Source organism: Muscardinus avellanarius (genome assembly GCF_963383645.1).
Source record: "Muscardinus avellanarius genome assembly, chromosome: 18".
NCBI lineage: Eukaryota > Metazoa > Chordata > Mammalia > Rodentia > Gliridae > Muscardinus > Muscardinus avellanarius.
This window is the reverse complement of record NC_137804.1, coordinates 37630750-37657382: the sequence shown is the minus strand read 5'-3', so window position 1 is coordinate 37657382 and position 26633 is coordinate 37630750. Positions and strand designations below refer to the sequence as shown.

The 26633-nt window shown below is 55.2% G+C and overlaps 1 protein-coding gene across 1 annotated transcript; it reads right to left on the bottom strand.

The window, feature by feature from the left end:
* MAST1 (microtubule associated serine/threonine kinase 1) lies at window positions 1–26360 on the bottom strand (the record flags this gene model as incomplete). The annotated part of the gene is given in 27 exon segments (XM_080715066.1): window positions 1–163; window positions 165–1236; window positions 1317–1504; window positions 2201–2337; window positions 2419–2541; window positions 2931–3160; window positions 3381–3587; window positions 4725–4972; window positions 5046–5218; window positions 6395–6504; window positions 7283–7405; window positions 7547–7648; window positions 7749–7914; window positions 8051–8183; window positions 8262–8400; window positions 9357–9565; window positions 9653–9738; window positions 13600–13664; window positions 13733–13865; window positions 13944–14045; window positions 18170–18379; window positions 18481–18556; window positions 18664–18824; window positions 21796–21874; window positions 24185–24260; window positions 24679–24767; window positions 26278–26360. Coding segments are annotated over 27 exon segments (4683 nt in total).
* Window positions 26361–26633: the final 273 nt, after the last annotated feature.

Genomic DNA, 26633 nt, shown 5'->3' with positions numbered 1-26633 from the left:
CTATGGGCCTGGGGGTGCAGGGCTGGACGCCCCTTTTTTGGTCAGGCCCGCTGGAGGCACAGCTTCAGCAGGGCACCGGGAGGGCAGCCCTGCTTCAGGCTTGGTACCCGGGACCAGGAGGGAAGCCGGTGGGGCTGGAGGCCCTGCGCTGGTGGGCACATTCTTCGCTGGGGCTCCTATGGGGGTCTGGGGAGAGCTTAGGGGAAGTGGGCTTGGAGCGAGGCCCGCTCAACGTGGTCCGCTCCTCCACCACCTCCAGCACCCAGCGCTCGCGGGCCCGCGGGCCCTCGGGCGCAGAAGGCGCCTGGGGCCCAGGTTCCTGCCCACTCTTGGAAGGCATGCGGGGAGGCTGGGGCGCCTCCGCCCGGACCCCGGGCCGGGCGGGCTCCACGACGATGGGCACCAGGGGCGTGCCCGCCTCTCCCGAGCTACTGCGCCTGCCCGTCTCGTGTTCCTGCACGGGGCTCAGCGCCGCCTTGGCCACCGCCCGGGCCACCCCGCCCACGCCGTCCTCCGTCTGCACGCTCTGATGGCGCGTGCAGCCCGCGTCCCGATCCAGGGTCCGCCCCCCGGGGGTGGTCCCGCGGGGAGGGGTGCAGGCCTCGGCCCCTCCGGGCGACTCCAGCGGCCGGGGGGCGCCCTCGGGGAGCGGCGGCGGGTCGGGCCCCAGGCTCAGCGGGGACTCCTGGCGGCCCAGGCGGCGCACGGCCACCGGCCGGGCGGCCCCGGGGCCCTCCACCGGCGGCGTCTCGCCGTCGGACTCGGCGAGGCTGTGCAGCGCCAGCTCGCCGTGGAAGTCCTTGCGGAAGTCGGCGTGGCCCACCTCCAGGCTGTGCTTGCGCAGCGCGCCCTTCTTGTCGGCGCCCAGCGAGGCGCCCAGCTTCTCGGCCGACTGCACGCGCTTGAGCAGCGGGGAGCGCGGGGGCTCGGCGCTCTTGGGGCGCGGGCGCACGACGGGCGGCGACGAGTGCAGCTTGGCGGGGAAGCTCTGCGTGGTGTGCGAGCTGCCCACCGTGTGGCCGGGCAGCGGCGGCGGCGACGCCTGCGTGGGGGACGGCGTGTGCGCCAGCGGGGACAGCGGGATGTTGCCGGCCGACTTGCAGCGCGCCGAGCGGTACTGGCGGTGCAGCTTCGGGGACAGCCCGTGCAGCGTGCTGGGCCGCATGTGGTGCGAGGCGGACGCGGCGGGCGAGTTGGGCGTGCTGGAGGCGGGCGAGCTGCTCTGCGAGGACGCGCCTGCGGCGGGCAGCAGGGGCGAGAGGCACGGCGCTCAGGCCCGGCCTGGCCGCCGCCGCCCGCGCGGGGGCGCCGCTTACCCAGGTAGGCGGAGTCGGGCGTGGAGCGGTAGCTGTGCGTGGGCGAGCGCGCCGGCAGCCCGTGCGTGGGGGACCCCGGGAGGCTGTCGCTGGACGACAGCGAGCGGTTCAGCGACGACAGCGAGCGGCTGGTGTGCAGCAGGTTGGACTGCTTGGTGATCTTCCGGAAGAGGGAGCTGCGCTTCTTGCTGGGGACGGACGGACGGAGAGGGGGGCCTCGGACGGACGCCGGCGCCGGCCCCTCCGACGGGGCGGCCCGCGCGCGGCCCTGGCCCGGCCCTGCCCTGCCCTTCTTTCTTCTTTTATTTTTTCTTTTCTTTCTTTATTATTATTATTTGGGGTACGAGGAATTGAACCTGGCGTCCGAGATGCCTAGGGGCCTCTCTCTCAGTCCTTTTTTTTTTTTTTTTGGTGGTCCTGGGGGTGGAACCCAGAGGCTTTTCTACCCCCGGGCTACACTCCCAGAACTATTTTCTATTTTATTTGGAAACAGGGTTTCCCTACGGCGCGGAGAGCCTCACTAAGTAGCTGAGGCTGGCTTGGAACCTGCGCCATCCTCCTGTCTCAGCCTCCCCAGCGCGGGGATTGCAAGCCTGCGCCACCACGCCCGGCTTTCTCAGTCCTTTTTTTATTTTTTGTTTGGAAAGTTTCACTGCGTTGTTGAGGCTGGTCTCGCCCTCGCGATCCTCCAGTCTCAGCCTCCCGAGTCCTGTGCCACCGCCACCCTCGGCTCCTTATTCCATCTTCTGCCCCTCCTACCTCTGCGGCCTCGTGCTCTGGCCCCGGGGCGCTCCCTTTCCCGGGTCCTCGTCTGATTCCCACCTACCTTCATCCACCTTCATCGGCCCACCGCTAAAAGCCTGGGCCGCTGTGGCCCTGCCCACCTCTCCTGGCCCTCCTTGGCGGAGGGCCGCTTGTTTCTCCGCGCCATTTTGGCCTTGTAGCTGCTGCGCCGAGCTGGGCCAATGCGGATGGAGGTATTTTCGAAGGGTGTCGTGGTCACTGCCACCTTGTTGCCGCTCTGGGGGGAAGAAGGGAAGAATGTCCCGCTGCTGTCCGCTCAGGCCTTCCCACCCTCCGCGCAGGCGCCGCCCCCGCTCACCTTAAGGATCAGCTCCACCACCTCGGGGTGCACCATGCCGTGCACCGGCTCCCCGTTCACGTGGGTGATGAGGTCCCCGGCTCGGAGCCCCGCCTCTTGGGCTGGGCCCCCTTCCTCCACGTGCTGGGCGGGAAACGCCACGCGGCAGGTTAGCAGGAAAGTTCCCCGGTTTACACGCTGACACCCGATTCTGCATGCACTGCAGTCTTTTCTTCTTAATCTTATGAAATAGTCATAATCTCCCCCCCCCCTTTTTGAGGTACTGGGGATTGAACTCAGGGGCATTTTACCTCTGAGCTCCATCCCCAGCCCTATTTTACTTTTTATTTTGAACCAGTTGCTGACAGCCTCACTAAGTTGCTGAGGCTATCCTCGAACCTGTAATCTTCCTGTCTCAGCCTCCCACACACATGGTGGGATTGCAGTATGCATCACCACAGACAGAGAAGCTGAGTCAGGGAGGTACGTGAAAGAGAGCATTACAGGAGCCCCCCAGCCCCGAGAGTCCTCACCCAAACTATGTGGTGGACGCTGTAGACATCGGAGTCACCCATGTAGACACGGATGGCACGCAGCGTGAAACCATACTTCTTGCCCGATCGTTGGATGGTGATGGGGGAGCGGAGTCCACTCACAGCAGGTGAGTAGTCCCGGCTAGGTGAGGAGTCCCGTGAGGATGGGTTGGACGAGAGAGATCGTGGTGACATGGGACTAGCAAGGGGTGAGCTTCCATGGGGATCCACTGCGGACACAGAGTCACCCTCAGAGGTCAAGGCCAAGTAGACACCGCGTTCCCAGGACTCGCTCCTCCCTCCTCCCGCCTCAGAGTCCCAGAGCTGACTCTCATTGGTCCATCCTGGAGCCAATCACTGTGGACACACAATGCTGTATTTTCATTGGCCTGTCCAGGCTCACGGGGGCGGGTGTTGGCCCCTCCCTCGCCGAGCAGGGGCCCAAATCACCTGCAGGAATCATGACAGACAAGGCGGTGGCTGATGCTGACTTGATCACTTTGCCCCCAGTTCGAGAAGGGCGCTTCTCCACTGCAGGCTCCCCTGACAGTTGCTGGTGCCGAGCCCGTCGCAGAACCAGGTCATTAGTGGCTCTGAGACCTGATGGGTCGCCATCCTTAGACGGTGGGCAGAGGTCGTCTGGGCGAGGGCGCTCAGCTGCGACACCAAGCAAGCGGTGGCTTAGGCGGCCGTCCAAGGGGCTTCTGACCCTCCCCCCTGCTCGACTGGATGATTTCTTGGAGTAGGGACTACTTTGGGTTTTTTTGGGATGGGGTGGGAATTGAACCCTGGGTCATTCTACTTCTGAGCCACACCCCTAGCCCTATTTTTTTTTTTTTTTTTTTTGGTAACCGGGTCTCTCTAGGTTGCTGACGGTCTCTCTAAATTGCTGTGACTGGCTTCAAATCTGCACAGTCCCAGCATCCCAAATTCTGGGATTACAGGCATGAGCCACCACCCCAGCTCAAGAAACTACTTTGTATCTGAATGTCTCAGGTTGAAGCATGCATAGCACTTGAGATCTTGCAGTACTGTACCAAGATCATTAAGTACTCTTTTTATTTTTTGTGGTACTGGGCATTGAACCTAGGGGCATTCTACCTCTGAGCTACACCTCCAGCCTTATTATTATTATTATTATTATTATTATTATTATTAATTAATTGAGCCGGGTGTGGTGGCGCACGCTTGTAATCCCAGCATTCGGGAGGCTGAGACCTGGAGGATCGCGGTTCACGGACAGCCTCAGCTACTTAGTGAGGCCCTCTGCAACTCAGTGAGACCCGGTTTCAAAATAAAGAATAAAAAGTAGGGCAGGGCGTGTAGCTCGGAGGTCGAATGCCCCTGGGTTCCATCCCCAGACCCGCAAAAAATTATTATTATTATTATTATTATTATTATTATTATTATTATTCGGTACTGGGGATTGAACCCAGAGGCATTCCACTTCTGAGCTATACCCTCAGCTCTATTTTTTCTTTATTTTGAAACAGGGTCTCTGTAACTTGTAGAGGCTGGTGTTGAACCTGAGATCCTCTTGTCTTAGCCTCCTAAATACTGGAATTACCACATCCGGTTCCCCCCAGCCCTATTTTTTATTCTTTATCTTGAAACAAAGTCTCACTAAGTTGCAGAGGGCCCCACTAAGTAGTTAGGGCTGTCCTTGAACCTTGATCTTCCTGTCTCAGCCTCCTAAATTCTGGGATTACAAGCGTGCACCGCCACGCCCGGCTTCATTAAGTACTCTATGCGCCACTGGGGGAACCGCGGACGGCATCAGGACGGGGCACTCACTGGCCTCGGGGTCCCCGGCGCTGGAGGTGCCGTCCCCTCGAGCTGTCTCTTTAGAGGCCCGCACGTCCAGTGAGCCTGGGGGGTCAGAGCCGGGCCGGGGAGGCCTGCGCAGCCGGGCCTCATCCTCGTCCTCTTGGGGTGCGCTGAAGCGGCTGGGCTCTAGCAGCGCGGAGAACCGGCGACGCGCACCCAATGGGGGGCTGGCCTCCCCCTCCAGGAAACTGGCCTCGGACGCCGAGAAGCGCTTGCTGCGCAGAGGGGGCGTGGTCATCGGAGACACGCCCCCTGTGTCCCGCCCCAACCCTGCCCTACCCTGCTCACATCTCGGGAGAGCCCCCTCTCCAGGTCTTCTCACGTAGGGTCAGGCCGCCCAGCCCCTCCCGTTTGCCGGCCACCTTCTCCTCCTTGGCGCTCGGGTCCCGCTTGCTGGCCCCTGCCGCTGTTACAGGGGTCTTGGGCTCGTGCTGCGACAGCTGCTCCATGCTGCTGTACACCTGCAGGTGGGGTGGGCGGTGGTGACCACCTCGCGCCCAAGCCAATCGTGTTCCTGCCACTAGACACCGAGTCACGACCCACGGTCCGCGCTCCGGCCGGCCGGCCCCTCCCAGTTCTGGGCTGGCCCCAGTTACCAACAGTCTTCAACTGAAGCCCCGCCCGTGCAAAGTTAGCCCCCTGCGGCGAGTTGCAGCGCAGAGCGCAGAGCGGGTGGCTTAGGGGTCGGTGCGAGGCTGCCCTCCGCCCACCAGCTTCTCAGACCCCCACCCAGTTTAAGTCTGCTCTCAACCAGATAGCTATCCTTCACCAGTTTGCAATCAAAGCAAGATTGTGTGCGTGTGTGTGTGTGTGTGTGTGTGTGTGTGACTGACTACTGGGGGTTTGCACCCAGAGGCATTTTATCTACAAGCTTTACCCCTAAACGATTTTAAAGTGTGTGTGTGTGTGAGGCCAGGCATGGTGGCCTAAGCTTGTAATCCCAGCACTTGGGAGGCTGAGACAGGAGGATCGAGGTTCGTGGATAGCTTTAGCTACTTAGTGAGGCCCTTTGCAACTCAGTGAGACCCTGTTTCAAAATAAAGAATTTAAAAAATAGGACTGGAGGTCTAGCCCGGAGGTAGAATGTCCCTGGGTTTCATCCCCATTACTGAACGATAAAGTGTGTGTGTGTGTGTGTGTGTGTGTGTGTGTGTGTGTGTGTCTTACCTGGATTTGTATCTCCAAGCTACATCCCCAGACTGATTTTATTTCTTATTTGGAAACAGGGTCTCACTAAGTTGCTGAGGCTGTCCTTGAACCTGCAATCCTCCAGTCTCAGCTTCCTAAGTACTAGGATGACAAGCGTGTGCTAACACGCCTGGCCCAAAGCAAGATCTCGCTCAGCTTTAGCCGGCCTCGGCGGTCGTCTTCATACTCTGGTCAGGACCATACGAGGTCCAGACAGCCCCATCCGCTGGATCGCACAGCACTGTCCTGGGTCCCGGTAGACTCCACTCAAGGGCCTCGCCGACCCCACCTCCGGCACTTCCCACCGCTGACACCTGGGGCACTTCAGTCCCAGCGCCTCAAAACCCCTCCAGGTCCGGCTGCACCTGCTGGCCCGCCCAGGCCCCGCCTCCCGACCCGCGCACGCCACAGACTCCGCCCACCGGCCCGCCCAGGCCCCGCCCGCGCACCTTGCTGAAGCGCGGGGAGCAGGAAGAGAACTGGCGGATCTCCACCGGCTCTTCTTCCGTTGTGTCGTCTTCGTCGTAGGAGTTCACGTGGTGATACCTGTCTGAGCGGGCTGGGGAGGGGGTGCAGGCTGTGACGCGGGCACTGTCCAGCGCTCAGAGTAGACGCGGACCGCACCCCGACCTCGTTCTTGGATTAGGCTCAGACTCCGCTCCCAGCCTGGGTCCAGGCTCCGTATCTGGAGACTCAGCCTCTAAGCCTCGTTCGTCAGGGAGCGGCACACTCCTGGTCCCACCCACGGCGCACTTCGCCTCCTCCTCACACCAGCCCACTCTGCCCAAGACTTTTTTTTTTTTTTTTTTGGTACTAGGGATGGAAACCAGGGACATTTATATCCCAAGCCCTATTTTTATTTTTTAATTTTTGTGTGTGTGGCACTGAGATTTAACCCGGGGGGCCTCAGCCTTGCCACCATGACCAGCTTCCAAGTTCAGATTTATATTTTTTTGTTTTTTGTGGGGTTTTTTGTTTTTGTTTTTTTGGTGGTACTGGGGTTCCTGAAAGCCCTTCTACCTTAGGGCTACACTCCCAGACCTAATATATATATATATATATATATATATATATATATATATATATATATATATATATATATAATTTTTTTTTTTTTGGAAACAACCTGCAGGATCCTCCTGTCTCCGCCTCCCAAGCTCTGGGATCACAAGCGTGCGCCACCTCGCCCGGATCCAAGTTCAAATTTAGAACTGATCCTAGTCCAGGGTCCACATCTCCTGTCTGAGCACGCCCAGCCTTGCCCCCTCCCAGACCCGGCTCTAGATTCCTTCCAGGGATCCCAGTGTCCTCCCAGGCCGAGCTCTGTCACCACTCACTGTCGAAGTAGCTGGTGTCATCCTCCGACTCCAAGTGGGGGATGAACTCTGCCTTCTGCCTCAGCAGCCCCGTCCAGTCCAGGTCTCGAAAGAAGCTGTGTTGCTTCACCTCAAACGCACCCCCTGAGGAGGAGGAGGGTTGCAGCAGCAGCCGATGGCCAGCCCCAGCCCAGCCTCCTTATCTGGGCCCCAAGGCCGCCCCACGCCAGGGGGCTCCCCAGCAGGCCCGCAGCCCTCAGCTCCTCCGCATGGGCCAGCCCTCACCTGCCCCCAGCCGGACAAGGGGGTTGGTCTGCAGGAGACTGGATATCAGGAGCTGGGCATCTGTGGGCAGGGCCTCCTCCCCCTCGGGCCACAGGATGTCATCTGCAAAGCACAGCAAAGCTGAGGGGTGGCTTTGGGAGCCCTCGGAGGCCCAGGCCCGCCTCTCCCCACGCTCCCACCTGGCCACTCAGGCGTCGCCTACCACTGATGACCTGTCCAAAGAGCTCTTCTGGAGTGTCCCCGAAGAAAGGCACGCAGCCCACCAGGAACTCGTAAAGAATGATCCCCATGGCCCACCAGTCCACCGGCTTGCCGTAGCCCTGGCGCAGGATGACCTCGGGCGCGATGTACTCCGGGGTCCCACACACCTGGGGGCAGGCGGTCAGCCCGCGCCCTGGCCACAGGGAGGTCCTCGAGGGAGAGCCGTGTCCCCCCACCAGGCCCTGGGGCCCCACAGGCCCTGCGGGTCGCTCCACCTCGGCGACCCCCACACCCACCACACACCTGCTTGTCCAGGAATTCCCGGGCATCCTTCTCGATGTGGCCTTCGTACAGGTTGGTGGTGAGGCTCATGAGGCCCATCTTGGAGAGGCCGAAATCGGTGAGCTTGATGTGACCCATAGAGGTGATGAGGAGGCTGAGGGCACGTGTGGGGTCAGGGCCTGGCCGGCCACCTGGGCCCTGGGTGCAGGGAGGGGGAGGGGCCAGCGCTCACTTGTCCGGCTTGAGGTCCCGGTGCACGATGCCGTAGTTATGCAAATACTCCAGTGCCAGCACCGTCTCGGCGAAGTACATGCGGGCCATCTCCACCGGCAGCGCCCCGATGTTCTTCAGCAGGGTGGCGCAGTCGCCTCCTGTAGACCAGGAAAAGGAGCCAGCTGAAAAGGGCACCTCCAGCCCAGGGCTGAGTACCAATGCCCGCCAAGACATGGTGCTCCACTGCACCGTCTCCCTCTCCTCAAGTCACAACCGGCCGCCGCCCGCAGGCTTCTCTCAGGTCTAGCTATTTCCAAAACTAGTATAATCAGGCTTTTTTTTTTTTTTTTTTTTGCGATAATGGAGATGGAACCCATGGGAGTTCTACCTCCAAGCTACACCCCCAGACCCCTCCTCCTCCTCCTTCTTCTTCATTTTTGCAGGTATGGGGATGGAACCCAGGGGCATTTGACTTCACACCCCCTGCCCTATTTTTATTCTTTATTTTGAAACAGGGTCTCACTGAGTTGTGGAGGGCCCCACTAAGTAGCTGAGGCTGTCTGAGAACTGTGATCCTCCAGTCTCAGCCTCCCCAATGCTGGGATCACAAGGGTGCGCCACCACACCAGGCTTTCCCAGCTCTATTTTTATTCTTTCTTTTCTTTCTTTCTTTCTTTCTTTCTCTCTCTCTCTTTCTCTTTCTTTCTCTCTCTCTCTCTCTCTCTCTCTTTCTTTCTCTTTTTTGCGGGTCTGGGGATGGAACCCAGGGGCATTCCACCTCTGAGCTACACTCCCGGCCCTATTTTTTTATTCTTTATTTTGAAACCGGGTCTCACTGAGTTGCAGAGGGCCTCACTAAGTAGCTGAGGCTGTCCGCGAACCGTGATCCTCAGGTCTCAGCCTCCCAAATGCTGGGATTACAAGCGTGCCCACCACACCTGGCTTTGGGGTGGGTGTATTTGGATCGAATGAAATGAAAAGCACACAGGTAAGGCTACATCTGACCCCGCACCTGGAGGTCAGGCCAATTAGAGGGTGGTAAACAGGCAGAAAGATGAAGGGCCAGCGAACACTGACCCAGGCAGGGCCCCGCCACGCCCAGCCCCAGCCGCACCTTCCACGTACTCCATGACCATGCAGAGGTGGCGGCGGGTCTCGAAGGAGCAGAACATGCCGACCACGAAGGGGTTCTCGGCGAACGTGAGGATGTCGCGCTCCACGAAGGCCTGCTGGATCTGGTTGCGCAGAATGAGGTTCTGCTTGTTAATCTTCTTCATGGCGAAGCGCTGGCGCGTGTCACGGTGCCGCACCAGGTAGACGGCCCTGCGGGGGGAGAGAGCGGGGACCAGCCGTCACCTCCGGGACACCGGCCCCCGCCGCCGCCCCCCGCCAGAGCCCCGGGTGGCTCACCCGTAGGCGCCATTGCTGATGAGCTTGATGGTGTCGAAGTCACTCTCCCCGGGGGGCTTCTTGGCCTTGGTGCTGCTGCTGCGGCCCTGTGGGGAAAGCACGGAGACCACAGCCCTCATCATGGTGGTTGTGGCCAGTCCCCTCCATCCGCGGGGCAGAGCAACAAAGGCAGGACTTGAAGTTTTTTTTGTTTTTTTTTTTTTGGTGGTACTGGGGTGGTACCCAGGGGCTTTCTACCTCCGGGCTATACTCCCAGACCCATTTTATATTTTATTTGGAAACAGGGTCTCACTAAGTTGCCGAGAGCCTCACTAAGTAGCTGAGGGTGGCTTCGAACCTGCGCGATCCTCCTGTCTCAGCCTCCCAAGCGCGGGGATTACAAGCGTGCGCCACCACGCCGGGCGGACTTGAAGTTCTGAAGACATATTTGTAATTTTTCCATTAAGAAACATAGCATGAGGCCGGTGTGGTGGCGCACGCTTGTAATCCCCGCACTTGGGAGGCAGAGACAGGAGGATCACGCAGGTTTGAAGCCAGCCGCGCACGCTGGCTTAGGAGACCCTGTTTCCAAATAAAAAAGTATAAAAAATAGGTCTGGGAGTGTAGCCCGGAGGTAGAAGGGCTTCCAGGAACCCCAGTACCACAAAAAAAAAAAAAAAACAACTAAAGAATAAAAAATTGGACTGGGGGAGTAGCATAGAGGTAGAATGCCCCTGGGCTCCATTTCCAGTGAAAGAGAATGAGGAGGAGAAGGAGAAGGAGAAGGAAAAGGAGAAGGAGAAGGAGAAGGAGAAGGAGAAGGAGAAGGAGAAGGAGAAGGAGAAAGAGAAGGAAAAAAAAAAAACCAGCATGAGCCAGGCAACATGTACTTGGGAGGCTGAGATAGGAGAATTGCAAGTTCAAGACCAGCCTCAGCAACTTAGCAAGATCATGATTAAAAAAAAAAAAATAGGAGTCAGGCGTGGTGGCACACACTTGTAATCCCCGTGCTTGGGAGGCTGAGACAGGAGGATCGTGCAGGTTCAAAGCCAGCCTTGCTGGTTCAAGAGACCTGTTTCCAAATAAAAGTATAAAAATGGGTTTGGGAGTGTAGCCTGGAGATAGAAAAGTTTCCAGGAACCCCAGTACCACAAAAACAAAACAAAACAAAAAATTGAAAGGATTACAAGGAAAATTTCTCAAAATAAGTTTTTTGGTGTGTGTGTGTGGTGGTACTGGGAATTGAAACCGAGGGCATTCTACCTCTGAGCTATACCCCCAGTCCTAACAAGGATTTAACCAGGTGTGGTGGTGCACGCTTGTAATAGTAGCATTCGGGAGGCTGAGACCAGAGGATCGCGGTTCGCGGACAGCCTCAGCTACTTAGTGAGGCCCTCTGCAACTTAGTGAGACCCGGTTTCAAAATAAAGAATAAAAAATAGGACAGAAGGTGTAGCTCGGAAGTTGAATGCCCCTGGGTTCCATCCCCAGTACTGCAAAAAAAGAAAAAGAAAAGAAAAGAAAAAAGATGGGGGGTGTCCTGATGCCGTCTCCAGAACTGAATTGGTCAGAGGACCACAGCTGGTGTCCTCTACTTAGGGCCTCCTAAGGAGTTGAGGCTACTGCGAACCACAATCCTCCTAAGTCACATGCTTGCTAGTGTGGAGAAAACCCCACACCTTTCAGGGTCAGAGAAGTCGCCTGTGTTGCTTATGGTCTAAGAATAAGGGAACACCAGCCAGGTGTGGCGCTGCACACCTGCAGTCTCAGTACCTGGGAGGCTGAGACAGGAGGATTGCAGGTGCAAGGACAGCTTCAGCAAGTAGTAAGGTTCTCAACAGCCAAGCAAAACCCTGCTTCCAAAAAAAACAAAACAAAACAAAACAAAAACAGGGCTGGGGGTGTATCTCAGAGATAGAATGTCCCTGGGTTCAATACTCAGTGCCACAAAATAAGAAGAAAAAAAGTAAAGAATAGGGGGGAATTATGTGGCTTCTTTCTTCAACACACCTTCCGTGGATGAATGGTCGGCAAACTGAGACACAGCCGTACAGAGCTGTGAAGACTATTCATCTCTAAGAGGGACTGGGGCAGTGACTCACGCGCCAATAGTAACAACCCTCAAAAACATTACGCCAGGGCTTGTGGTGTGGCTCAATGGAAGAGCCCTTGCCAAGCATGTGTGAGGCCCTGGGTTCCATTTCCACGCCCTAAACAAAGAAATTCCAAGATATTATGGTAAATTATAGGTAAATCAGTGGTTTCCAGAGGCTGAAGGAGGAGGAACTTAATGGATGTGAGGTTTCCCTTTGGGGTGGTCAGAAAGTCTTGGAACTAGACAGATATAAGGACTGCAAAACACTGTACCAAACGCCACTAAATTGTTCATTCTGAAGTGGTTATAAGCCAGGTTATTGCAGGCTTAAGGACAGCCTCAGCAACTTAGTGAAGCTCTCTGCAACTTAGCGAGACCCCGTTTCAAAATAAAAAAATAAAATAGGGCTGGGGGGTGTGTGGCTGAGAGGGAGAATGTCTCTGGGTTTCATCTCCAGTAAAAGAAAGAAAGAAAAGAAAGAAAGAAAGAAAGAAAGAAAGAAAGAAAGAAAGAAAGAAAGAAAGAAAGAAAGGAAAATAATAGGACTGGGATGATGAGCTGGGCATGGTGGTGCACGCTTGTAATCCCAGCATTCGGGAGGCTGAGACCGGAGGATCGTGGTTCGCGGACAGCCTCAGCTATTTAGTGAGGCCTCTGCAACTCAGTGAGACCCGGTTTCAAAATAAAGAATAAAAACTAGGGCAGGGGGCGTAGCTCGGAGGTTGAATGCCCCTGGGTTCCATCCCCAGACCTGCAAAAAAAAAAAAAAAAGACAGGACTGGGATGTAGTTCAGTGGTTGAGCATGCGCTTAGCATGCATGAGGCCCTGGATTCCATCTCCAGATGTACCAAAAAATAAAAATAATGGTTAAAATAGTGTGGCACATAAGCTAGGCATCGTAGTAGAGGCTTGCAATCCCAGTACTTGGGGAGAGTAAGAGAGGAGGATTGCAGGGTTGAGCCCAACCGCATAGCAATTTAGCAAGGCCCTCTACAAGTTAGGCTTTCTTTTTTTTCTCTCTCTCTCTCTCTTTCTTTCTCTCTGCCTCTTTCTTTCTTTCTTTCTTTCTTTCTTTCTTTCTTTCTTTCTTTCTTTCTTTCTTTCTTCCTCTTTCTCTCTGTGTGTGGTACTGGGGATTGAACCCAGAGGCATTCTACCTTCAAGCTACACCCCCAGGCCAATTTTATTTCTTATTTGAAAACAGAGTCTCACTAAGTTAATGAGTCTCACTACTTGCTGAAGCTGTCCTCAAACCTGAGATCGTCCTGTCTCAGCCTCCCAAGTACTGGGATTACAGGCATGGGCCACCATGCCCAACAAGATCCTATTTAAAAATAAAAAAACATATAGCGAGGCGTGGTGGCGCACACTTGTAATCCCCGCGCTTGGGAGGCGGAGACAGGAGGATCGCGCAGGTTCGAGGCCAGCCGTGCTGGCTTAAGAGATCCTGTTTCCAATTAAAAATATAAAATAGGTCTGGGAGTGTAGCCCGGAGCTAGAAGGGCCCTGGGTTCCATCCTCAGTACCACTGGAAAAAAAAAAAAGGGCTGGGGGTGTAGCTCTGAGGTAGAATGCCCCAGGGTTCAATCCTCAGTGCTACATAAACAAATAAAAAATATAAATAAATAAATAAAGGGCTGGGATTATAGCTTGGATGTAGAACACCCTTGGGTTTAATTCCCAGTACAGAAAAATAATAAAAATTTAAAAGGGCTGGGGGTATAGTTCAGAGGTAAAATGCTCCTGGGTTCAATCACCAATACAAAAATGAAAGAGAAAAAAGGGCTCGTGGAATAAAAAACCGTGACGAGTTTCATCTTACAGATGGGGAAACTGAGGCCCAGCACTCTGCAGAGCTGCATCCCTGCCTACCTCGGACAGGTCGTCCTGCTCGGGGGTGTTGGAGCTCCCGCTGTCCTCCTCCAGGTGCGCCACGTCTGGGGAGGACACGGAGGTGAGCCAGGTGCCGGGGCCTGCGCCACGCTCCCCGGCCACCAGCCTGCACCTGGAAAGGGGTCCCGGGTGAGGCCCAGCTGGCGGATGATGTAGCGGGGGATGTCGGTCTTGACCAGGTGGCCCTCCTTGGCGTGGCCCTCGGCCGCCTCCAGCAGGTGGTAGAACTCCTCCGGGTTGAACTCCTAGGCAGGATGCGGAGGGTGGGCTCGCTGGGGGCCTCGACGCCCCCTCCGCCGCCTCCCGCACGCCCAGCCCCTCACCAGGCACTCCAGCAGCCTCGCGGGGCGGGAGATGATGATCAGAAGCTTCTTCACCAGCTGGGTGACGAAGGCCACCTCCAAGCTCTCTGAGCGCTCGTAGGCCTGGGGTGGGGGACAGGAGGGATTGGGGCACACAGGGACCCTGCCTCAGCCAGGCCCCCAGCCCCACGCACGGTGCGTCACTGCTGCTGTCCCATTTTATAGAGAGAACCGAGCCCTGTCCACATAGCAAAAATGATCATTATGAGCTGGGCATAGCAGTGCACGCCTGTATTGGAGAGGCCGAGACAGGAGGGTCGCAGGTTCGCGGCCAGCCTCAGCTACTTAGTGAGGCTCTCTGCAATTTAGTGAGACTCTGTTTCAAAATAAAGAATAAAAAGTAGGGCTTGGGTGTAGCGTGAAAATAAAACGTCTGTGGGTTCGATCCCCAGTACAACAAAAAAGAAGAAATTTTTTAAAAACACCAAAATTTTGAAAAGTCAAGCTTAAACTGGATGTGGGTGCAGAATCTTGAAATTCCAGTACTTGAGAGGCTGAGACAGGAGGATCACGGGTTCGAGGCCAGCCTCAGCTACTTAGGGTCCTCCAAAACCTAGTGAGATTCTGTTTCAAAATAAAGACCAAGCTGGGCATGTTGACCCACATTTATAATCCAGTACTTGGGAGGCTGAGGCAAGAGGACTGCAGGTTCGTGGCCAGTCTCAGCAACTTGTGAATCCCTCTACAACTTAGTGAGACCTTGTTTCAAAATAAAGAATAAAATAGGGCTGAAGGTGTAGCTTGGAGGTGGAATGTCCCTGGGTTCAATCTCCAGTACTATTAAAAAAAAAAAAAAGTAAAGCTTAAAAATAAAAAGTAGAGCTGGGCATGGTGGCGCACGCTTGTGATCCCAGCATTCGGGAGGCTGAGACAGGAGGATCACGGTTCGCAGACAGCCTCAGCTACCTAGTGAGGCCCTCCGCAACTTAGTGAGACCCTGATTCAAAATAAAAAATAAAATATAGGGCTTAGGGTGTAGCTTGGAGGTAGAATGCCCTGGTTTCATCTCCAGTATTGCCAAAAAAGTAAAAAATAAATAAATAAAGAAAGAAAGAAAGAAAGAAAGAAAGAAAGAAAGAAAGAAAGAAAGAAAAAGTAGAGCTGGGTGTGGTGGTGCACACTTGTAATCCCAGCATTTGGGAGGCTGAGACAGGAGGATCACAGTTCACAGACAGCCTCAGCTACTTAGTGAAGCCCTCTGCAACTCAGTGAGATCCTGTTTCAAAATAAAGAATAAAAAATAGGTCTGGAAGTATAGCTCGAAGGTAGAATGCCCAGTACAAGTTCCATCCCCAGTACAGCAATAAAATAAAATAAAATAAAATAAAATAAAATAAAATAAAATGGGAAGCCGGGCATGGTGGCACACACTTGTAATACCAGTACTTGGGAAGCTGAGACAGGAAGATCACATTTTCACAGCCAGCCTCAGCTACTTAGTGAGGCCCTCCAAACTTCATAAGACCTTGTTTCAAAATAAAGAATAAAAAATATGGCTGGGGTGTAGCTTGGAGGTAGAATGCCCCTGGGTTCAACCCCCAGTACCACAAAAATAAGCAAGTAAATAAATAAAAAAAAATTTTTTTTTGTACGAGGAATGGAACTCAGGGGCTTTCTACCCCCGGGCTACACTCCCAGACCTATTTTTTTTTTTTATATTTTATTTGGAAACAGGGTCTCACTAAGTTGCTGAGAGCCTCACTAAGTAGCTGAGGCTGGCTTCGAACCTGCACAGTCCTCCTGTTTCAGCCTCCCGAGCGCGGGGATTACAAGCGTGCGCCACCACACCTGGCTCTAAATAAATAAATAAAATAAAAAATAAAAAAGGCTAGGGGAGTATCTCAGAGGTAGAATGCTCCTGGGTTTAATGCCCAGTACCAAACATAAAAAGATAATTATAAAAATATTAATAATGATGATCAATAGTAATTATAAAGCTAAGAGCAGTGGCCACACTTGTAAGTTTAGTATTTGGGAGGCTGAGACAGGAGGATCGCAGGTTTGCAGCCAGCCTCAGCAGTTTAGTGAGGCCCTCTGCAATTTAATGAGACCCTGTTTCAAAATAAAGAATAAAAAATAGGGATGAGGAAGCCGGGCGTGGTGGCGCACGCTTGTAATCCCCGCACTTGGGAGGCGGAGGCAGGAGGTTTGCACAGGTTCGAAGCCAGCCGCGCTGGCTTAAGAGACCCTGTTTCAAAAATATATAAAATAGGTCTGGGAGTGTAGAAGGGCTTCCAGGAACCCCAGTACCACCAAAATAATAATAATAATAATAATAATAATAATAATAATAATAATATAATAATAATATAATAATAATAATAATAATAGGGATGAGGGTGTAACTAAGAGGTAGAATCCCCTTGGGCTCAATCTCCAGTACTGCAATTAAAAAACAAAATAAGCCAGGTGTGGTGGCGCGCACTTGTAATCCCAGCATTCAGGAGGCCGAGGCCAGGATAGCTTGGAGTTAGAGCTCCTTGGGCTCAATTCACAGTACGACGGTAATTAATGAATTAAAATCTCACCTCTTGCTGGTACTACCTTCAGTTACCATCAACATATTTCCTTTTTCTTTTCTTTTTTCTTTTTTTGCGGGTCTGGGGATGGGACCCAGGGGCATTTGACCTCCGAGCTACACCCCCTGCCCTATTTTTTATTCTTTATTTTGAAACCGGGTCTCGCTGAGTTGCAGAGGGCCTCACTAAGTAGCCGAGGCTGTCTGCGAACTGCGATACTCCGGGCTCAGCCTCCCGAATGCTGGGATGACAAGCATGCGCCACCACGCCCGGCTCATATTTCCTTTTTCTATTGGACACATTCCTCCCTGTTATTTGTTTGGTGCTAGAAAACTGAACCCAGGAGCATTCTTCCTCTGAGCTACACCCTCAACCATATTTTATTTTTTTATTTTGAAACAGAGTTTCACTAAGTTCTAGAGGGCCTCATTAAATTGCTGAGGCTGGCCACAAACCTTGGACCTTCCTGTCCCAAACTCCCAAGCACGGGGATTACAAGTGTCCAATACCCACGCCCTGTAACAAGTTATATATTCATCTCACTCATAATCTGTGTGTTTCTCTCTCTGTGTGTATGTGTGTGAGGGGGAATGGATACTGGGGAGTAGACCTAGTGTCCTTCTACCTCCAAGCTACATCCCCAATCCTACTTTATTTTATTTATTTATTCTTTTAGACAAGGTCTTACTACATGGCTGAGAGTCTTGCTAAATGTCTGAGGCTGTCCTAGAACCTGCAATTCTCTTGTCTCAGTCTCCTAAGTACTGGGATTACAGGCATGCATCACCATGCCTGGCTTTTTTTTTTTTTTTTTTTTTTTGGACTGGGGATGAAACCCAGGGGCCTTCTACCTCTGGGATACAGTCCCAGTCCCAGATCTATTTTATATATTTTTTGGAAATATAACAGACACTAAGCTGCTTAGAACCTCACTAAGCTGAGACTGGCTTAGAACCTGGGCGACCCTCCTGTGTCAGTCTCCCAAGTACTGGGAGTACAGGCATGCACCACCTCACCCGGCTCTTATTTTGTATTTCGAAACAGGTCTCACTAAGTTGCTGAGGGCCTTGCTGGATTTCTGAGACTAGCCTGGAACCTGTAGTCCTCCCGTCTCAGCCTGTAAGTACTGAGATTACAGGCATGCACCACTGAACCGGGCTTGTTTCCATGTTTTCTTGTTTTGTTTGTTTTTTGTTTTGCATCTCTGCACCAGGCGAGCTGAAACATTTCTGTTCTGTTCCCAATGCTCCAGCACATAATAGGTGCTCAATAAACTCTACCTATGATCGTTGGCTTGAATGGGAGCATTATCTTGTTGGTTTTTATTCATTCATCCAATCGCTTAACCAACATTTATTGGGCACTTCGGCATTTTAATAGAAGAAATGTGAAGGTTTATTTTAAGTCAAGGAAAGGTAGGGAGCATTTTAGCAATTTTTTTTCCCCGCGATCCTCCTGTCTCCGCCTCCCAAGCGCGGGGATGGCCCGGCAAAGCATTTTAGCATTTAGTGAGCACCTAGTGTGTGCTGAGCTTTGGCGCAGAGACCTGCAGGAGGTGAGGGAGGTCACACCCTTGCATTGCCCATCGGACCTAGGGCGGGTACCACGTCCCAGTCCTCCGCTCCGCAGCCGCGCGGCAGGTGGCGCGGGGGCTCCGGGCGCACTCACGTCCTGCAGCAGCTTCTCCAGGTTCTCCTGCAGCTCGTAGAAGTAGACGGTGGTGATGAGCCCGTCGCGGGACTTGGTCAGGCAGTCCCGGGCCAGCTCGATGATCTGGTGGTGGATGAAGCTGAGCACGCCGTCGGCCAGCGGCAGCACGCTGTCGGGCTCGTAGGCGCGGGCGAAGTCGCGCAGCTTCTCCTCCATCTGAGCCGTGGCCTGGAGAGGGGCGGGGGCGACACCCGGAGCCTGGCGGTCTCGGCCGAGCCTGGCGGGCGCCGGCCACCAGGGGGCGCGCGGGGCCGGGCCCCTCCGCTCACCTTGGGGAACCGCTCCTTGTAGACGTGGTTCATCATCACGATCTCGTTGTCGTAGGAGGAGGGGGAGCGGCCGGGGCTGCGGGGAGAGAAGCCCGGCCGGTCCAGCCCCCTGCCTCCGGGCCGCCGCGGTGCCCCGCGCCCCAGCCCCCCAGGTCGCGGGCTCGCAGGGGGGCGCCTGCCCACCTGAGGCTCCGCGAGCGCGGCCGCACGGCCGGGGAGCGGCGACCGCCATCCTCGTCGGCGATGCTGTCGGTGCTGCCGAAGTGCTTGGACAGGAAGTGCAGCTCGTCCACGGTGGGCTGGTAGGGCAGCTGGTGCAGCCGCTCCTGGGAGGAGCAGGAGGACTGCGGGGAGGGCGGGCAGCGGTCAGCGCCACCGGGCAAAGCTGTCCCGCAGCTCGGGGCTCTGCTAGCATCCTGGGCAGGAGGAGCCACTGGGTAAATCAGGAGCCCATCTTTTGGGTTGGAGGCGGGGCTACTGAAGGTGTGTTCCACCTCTGAGCTACACCTCCAGCCGTTTGCCCTTTTTAAGTTTTTATTTTATTTTACTTTTTTTTTTTTTTTTTTTTGCGGTACTGGGGATTGAATCCGGGGGCTTTTTACCTCCGAGCTACACCTCCAGCCCTATTTTTTATTCTTTATTTTGAAACAGGGTCTCACTGAGTTGCAAACAGCCTCACTAAGTAGCCGAGGCTGTCTGTGAACTGTGATCCTCCTGTCTCAGCCTCCCAGATGCTGGGATTACAAGCGTGCGCCACCACGCCCAGCTTCTTTTTCTTTTCTTCTTCTTCTTTTTTTTTTTTGTGGGGGGTATTGGGGATGGAACCCAGGGGCATGTTACCTCTGAGATACACCCCCAGCCCTGTTTTATTCTTTTATTTTAAAACAGGATCTTGTTACATTGCTGAAGAGTCTCACTCTGTGGCTGAGGCTGTCCTTGAACCTGCAATACTCCTGTCTCAGCCTCCCAAGTACAGGGACTGCAAGCACGCACCACCACACCTAGCTGTACTTCTTAGATCCTGATCCTGGCCTGTGTTTATGAGTTCCTGCCTGGGACTCCTGGCAAAGTATAGACAGATAGACAGGGATGCGGACATGGACACGGACATAGAAATGGCCAGAGGGAGCCTGCTACAACTTGAGCCATGTCCTGCCTCTACTCAGAACCCTCTATGGCTCCCACCTTACTTAGGTAAACACCAGAGTTCTCTCCCCTAGAACACAGCAGGTTTGAGGCCAGCCTCAGCAATTTAGCCAGCCTCTCAACAACTTAGCAAGATCCTGTTTCAAAATAAAACAGACAATAGAGCTGAGCGTGGTGGTGCAGGCTTGTAACCCCAGTACTTGGGAGGCTGAGACAGGAGGATCACAAGTTCACGGTCAGCCATGCAACTTAGTGAGACCCTGTCTCAAAATTTTAAAAAATTGGCCCGGCGTGGTGGCGCACACTTGTAATCCCAGCATTTGGGAGTCTGAGACAGGAGGATCGTGGTTCGTGGACAGCCTCAGCTACTTAGATCCTTTGCAATTCAGTGAGACCCTGTTTCACAATAAAGAATAAGCCCGGCATAGTAGCAAATAAACGCTTGTAATCCCAGTACTTGGGGGGCTGAGACACGAGGATCATGCAGGTTCAAAGCCAGCCTCAACATCTTAGTGAAACTCTCAGTAACTTAATAAGACCCTGGTTCCAAATAAAATATAAAATAGTAATAAGACCCTGTTTCCAAATTAAATATAAAATAGGTCTGGTACTGTATCCCGGAAGTAGAAAGCCCCTAAGTTTCATCCCCAGTATCACAAAAAATTAAATAAAGAAAGAAAGAATGAAAAATAGGGCTGGGGTGTAGCTTGGAGGTAGAATGCTTCTGGGTTCCATCCCCAGTACCGCAATAAATAAATAAATAAATAAATAAATAAATAAATAAATAAATTTTATTTATTTATTTATTTATTTTTGGTGGTACTGGGGTTCCTGGAAGCCTTTCTATCTCCAGCTACACTCCCACAGGCTACACTCCCAGACCTATTTTTATACTTTTTTATGTGGAAACAGGGTCTCTTAAGCCAGCGCGGCTGGCTTCGAACCTGCGCGATCCTCCTGTCTCCGCCTCCCAAGCGCGGGGATTACAAGTGTGCGCCACCACGCCCGGCAATAAAATAAAAATTTTAAAAATAAGGATGGGGGTGTAGCTCAGAGGCAGAATGTCTCTAGTTTCAACCCCCAGTACCTAAATAAATAAATAATAAATAAATAAAGGGTCTTGCTGGGTGCTAAGAGTCTTGCCAGGTTTCTGAGGTTGTTCTTCTGTCTCCGCCTCCCAAGTACTGGAATTACAGGTATGTGCCATCATGCCAGACTCCCTTTAAATTTCTGCAGTGCTGGGGACTGTATCCAGGAGTGCTCTCCCACTCAACTACATCCCAGATCTTTTTTTTTTTTTTTTTTTTTTGCAGTACTGGGGACAGGGGCATTCTGCCTCTGAGCTACACCCCCAGCCCCATTTTTTATTCTTTATTTTTTGAAATAGGGTCTCACTGAATTGCAAAGGGCCTTGCTAAGTAGCTAAGGCTGTCTGTGAACTGCAATCTTCCTGTCTCAGCCTCCCAAATGCTGGGATTACAAGTGTGCACAACCACGCCCAGAAATCCCAGACCTTCTAACATTTTTTCTTCTTTTTTTGCAGTACTGAGGACCATACCCAGGACCTTGCCCAGGACAGGCAAGTACCCTTGCTATGTTTCCCAGGTTGGCCTCAAACTTGTGATCTTCCTGCCTCAGCGTCAGTCACTGGGATCACAGGCGTGGGCCCCAACTCCTAGCTCAATACGACTTCATATTAGGCAATGTAGTTGTTCTATAGCCCTGCCCCCAGCGGATTTAGAATAAAACCCCCTCCCGGCCCTGGCCTGCCATTCCAGTATGATGGGGTCGCTGCCTGTATCATCTTCCCTCCCCTTCCAACCCAAAGCTCCGGCCTCCTGGTTTCTGTGGCCTCTGGGAATTTGCAGGTGCTGCTCCCCTCCTGGAACTCCATTCTCTGCAGATACTTGGGCAAGTGGATTGACTCCCTGAGCCTTGACACCATCAGCTGAACATGAGTCAGAAACGACTGGGACCCCCAAGAAGACAAGTGAAGGGCCGGTCAGGCAGGCTTTGGGGAGAGCCTGCATCTCTAAGGAACAGAGGGACAGCATGCATGAAGGTGAGAGAAATCCAGCCTCGTTACAGCCCGCCGGGGCTGCCAGTGTGGGTGTGGGGCTTCAGGCTGGGGAGCCCCCTGCGCCCCTCCCCACCCGCTACCACACTCACCGAGACGGTGGAGCTGGGCGTGTTGGTGCCATAGCCAGACGAAGGGAGCGAGGCCAGTGACCAGCGGCGTCCATCCGCCCTGCAACCCAAGCGAGGCGGTCAGAGGCCTCCAGGCCCTGCTGTCCCCCCCCATCCTTGGGGCAGGAGGGAGCCGCTAGCCGTGGTCGGCCAGGGGTGGGGCCAGCGCTGAACTCCGTGACTACTTATGGCCTTCCAAGTTAAGGGAGAAAACAGGTGGCTTTCCAGCGGGGCACCGGGGTCCTAGAGAAGCTTTGATGTCTTCCGCCCTTTGCCAGAGCCTCCAAAGGCTGGTGCCATTCCCAAGTCAAAGGAGCCCTCTGGAGAGGACGCCCAGGACTGGAGGAGTCTTTTTATTCCTTCCGTACTAGTTAGTGGTAGTGGTCAGAGGCATTCTGTCTCTGAGCTGCACCACCTCTAGCCCTTTTATTTATTTATTTTTCTGCAATACTGGGGATGGAACCCAGGGGCATTCTACCTCTGAGCTGCACCCCCAGCCCAACTTTTTATTCTTTATTCTGAAACAGGGTCTCACTGAGTTGCAGAGGGCCTCACTAAGTAGCTGAGGCTGTCCGTGAACTGTGATCCTCTGTTCTCAGCCTCCCAAATGCTGGGATCCCCAGCCCTTTTATTTATTTATTTACTTATTTTATTTTTTATTTTGTGCTACTGGGGATTGAACCCAGGGACTAACTGGAAAAGCCTGCTGAAGAAAGTCACCCCCAGGGACCCCAGAAGTCCACCTGCAGGGAACTGCCCATGAGGAATCTCTCAGTGGCTGACCCCTGGGGGCCTTCTCAGAGAAGAAAGGCCTTCCCCTTCAGCAACCACACACACACACACACACACTACACACACACACACACGCACGCACAGTGTCTCCAGACTATTCACTTCTGCATATTCACACACATCATCACCCAGTCACGCCTACTGGTGTCAGTGTGACTAGGGTCACGTGCACAGACTGACAGCCGCACACATTCCCGCCCACGCCCAGCACACATTCATGCAGGACTCTTCCACATAGAAGTTACACGTTTGTTGTCCCATTCATAGAAACAAACGCATGTCAAACATAGGTGTAGACTCACAGAGACCCAAGCAAGACACACATCTTCTCTGACACTCCATACGCATCCAAGACTCAGTCATCTGGAGTCACACAGCCCACTCACGCAGATGTACACTCCATAGGCACACACAGGCACGCGTCCACCATCTCACAACACACATGTGCGTCTCCACGCTCCCGCTCGGCTTGCCACCCACCCAGAGACACACAGGCGGTGCACCCCACACACACACATTTCCCAACCTACAGGTGCACACAGGTCCACACACAACGCTCGTTCCCGGGGACACACCCGTAGGCACACACTCCTTCACAGGCTCACCCTCTCACACTCTACCCACACACCCACATCGCCAGGTAGATGGCGCGGTCACAGGGACACACTCCTGCTTCCTCCTCACAGGGCCCTCCCTCCCTCCCTCCTCCCCCTCCCTCCTCCCTCCCTCCAGATGAGCACATCAGGACAAACCCTGCAGCCTGGTCCAGGCTCCCTAGCCCTCAGCTAAATTCCATGTTGAGGGGAGCATCCCTCCTCCTCCCCAGGGAGCCGTCCTCTGTCCTCACTGTCCCTGTGACCCCCCAACCTTCATCAGCCTGCAGTGATCCCCATCTCTCCCTCCTGCCTGCCCCGCCCGGAGCTAAGGTAGACAGGCACCGTTCACCTCCTTATCGGTAGCTTCTGGCAGGGGTTTAGACACCATTTTCATAATGAATAGAGTTCAAAGAAAAAAAGGACCCGCCCAAACCCCTGTGACTCCCAGAAAGTTTCTCAAAAAACATCAGGACCTCTTTTCCCAATTTCAGCACAGTCCCCCTCCAGAAAATTCATTCAATGACTCCACAATCCCTCACAAACCTCGGATGGAAAACTGGGATTCCTCCCCTTGGGGGCCTAGAGAAAGGGCCTTGGACACCCTCCCCCATCCTGGGGACCTCGATGGGCACTGTGCCGTCTGCGCTTGCGCACCTCATCTCCCGCTACCCTGTCCTGTTGCTATGGAAACGCCCGGCCAGGCGCGCGAGGCTGGGGAGGGAGACCCTGGGCCGAGAGCGCACGCGTGCTCCCTGGCTGTGGCGAAGGAGGCCCCGCGGCCCTTCCCCATTCTGAACCAGCGATTGGCCCCGCCTTCTTATAGGCCCCGCCCCGAAGCCTGGGCGCCCGGTCCCTCGGGAACCTCGGGGCACTCCGCGGGTCCCCCCAGGCCCCAGCTCGGGTGCAGTGAGAACAGATGGCGGCCCAGACGGTGGGTGGGGAGGGTCGGGACAGGGTTCTGGGCCCTCGGGAGAGGGACTCACCTTCGGGAGGAAGCAAACGAGAAGTGGGCGGGGGTATTGGGGGAGAAGTTGCGGGGGCTGTCCAGGGGGCTGCTACCTGTGGTGGAAAGAGGGGGTGCTTTAGGCTTGGGGTGTAGGAAAAATCCTGTCGGGCCTCCTGACCCCCAGGGTGGGTTGTAAACAGCAGCCCCGCCCCTTTAGCCTAGCTCCACCCATGAATGGTGCGCCCGTCCCTGGGCTGTGGCCCCACTCTGAGCGTTTTTCATTAGGAACTCCGCCAAGCCCCCCCCCCATGCCTATTCTGCCTTCATCCAGATAGCCCCCTCCCTCGGCAAGGCCCCTCCTCCCTTCCCAATCCTCTTCGCCTGCGCCAAGGCCCTTCGCTCTGCGGGATGGCCACGCCCCATGCCGAACCCGGACCCGCCTCTTTTCGGATATGTGACCACGCCCATCAACTGTGGCCCTACCTCCTAGAGTCTGGACCACACCCACCAAGACCGCACCACCTGTCTCACCCAAGTGGCCGGGCAGCGGGGAGTGGGGTCGCGGCAGCGTGGGCGAAGTGCTGGTCAAGATGAGGCTTTTCCGGTTACTAGTGCGGCAGCTGCGGGGAAGGCGAGGCAGGGGGCCGGGACAGGCCGCGGCCCAGTGAGCTCCTGAGCCTGGCCAGCCGCCCTCCCTTCTCAGATCCTCACTTCTGTCCCATCCAGGTGTGCCGCGGGGCACCCCAGGAGGGCTGCCTGGAGGAGGAGGCAGCACCGTGCCTAGCAGGGATGCACAAGTCGCCCGTGTGTGCGACACTCCCAGTGTAGGCCCTGTGTGACCCTGTGGACCAGGGTGGGAGACATGGTGACGCCGTGGGCGGCCCTGAGTGTGTGTCCTCGGGCCTGTGCTTGACTTTCGGGGTGGCATCCACAGTACGAGTTCAACACTGTGTGACACTGGCCGTATCCAAGAGCGACGGTATCACAAGTGTGACATAACTTGTGCCTTTGTGCATCTACGTGAGTGTGAAACGTTGATTTGTCCATGTCGCAAGGTGAGCATGAGGCATGGTTTTTGCTGCGTGTGTCCGGACCTCTGCATTCCGGGTCTGTGTGCCATTAGCACACCTACTATGTGTGTTAATGCCTTGTGACGCTGGGTGTGTCCCGGCACCACACGTATGATGAGGCCCTGGAGAGTCTCCTCTGTGATCGATTGTGCGTGTGTGTGTGCGTGTGTGTGTGTGTTTCTGCAAGGATTCCCGTGTCTGTTTATCCTAACGTCAAAACACAAGATGTGATATGTACGCCCGCGGACATGGCTTCGGAACATACATGCACATGACATCTTGTGTTTTGACACTGTGCAGTGCATGGCTATGTCGTGGCCACACACGTGCCCGTGGGCGCCTTGGGAGGCAGGGCTGTGTGCGGATGCTCGGGGCCGCGGCTGGGTGAGCCTCTGTGTGCCGGGCGCCCTGTTTCTGCGTGGCTCTGGCCGTGGCCGCTCCTGCCTGCGGCCTGTCTGAGGCTGCGTGATGCCCGCCGGTGTATCTGGGCCACTAGGGCTGCTGTGTGTGTGCGTGACATCATGTCCCGTGAGGCCGTGTGTCACTATATTCAGTGTGAGGCTGTGTGCATGTGGGGGTCTGTGCTATGGTAAACGACCCCCTCTTCTTGTGCCTCTCAAGATCCTGGTTCCAGAAGAGGGCACCCCCAGCCCGTCCAGCCCTCGCCCTCCGCCGCAGTGACCGAGCAGATCACCAAGTCCAGGAGCATGCAGCTGGGGGGGGGGGCTGCGGCTATTGTTCTGAGGGTGCCAAGCCCCCCACCCTCCCTGCCTCCCCCACCCCCACCAGGCTGCCGAGCCCGCGGCACCCGGAGACAAAGGCTTGCAGGACCCCCGCCCGGCCCGCCCCCTCCCCCTGCGCCCTCCTTTCGGGCTCGCAGCCCCTGCCCCAGCCCCGACCCACACGGCGCCCCTCCACGCGGCCCCCGGCGGGGAGGCGCCGCGCGGGCACCCCTGGCGCCGGACCTGGAGCGGCATCCCGGCCCCGCCCTGCGGCAGCAGCCCAGGGTGGCTTCAAGCGGAGGGTCTGGGAAACCGGGCGTAGGGGAGGAGGGGTCTACCTCTTGGTGCGGCGGAACATACTGCCGCCGGGGAAGGAGGGCATCGAGAAATTGGAAAGCGCGGTCCAGAGAGAGTCAGACATGACCCGGCGGCGGCGACATGGTGGCAGGTGCGGCGGCGGCGGCGGCGGCGCGGGGCGCGAGCGCGCGGGGCGGAGGCTGCAGCCGCAGCGGCCAGGGGGAGGGGAGGGCCCTGCGGCTGCCGCCGGGCGCCAGGGGGCGCTGCCGAGCCAACCCGGGCCGCGAGGAGGGGCCGCCAGCCCCGGGCGTCCGTCCCCAAAGCTCACCTGCTGCTTTTCCGGGGCAGGGGCAAATCCTTCTGGAAGGGAAAGGGGCAAAAGGGTGCCGATCAGCGC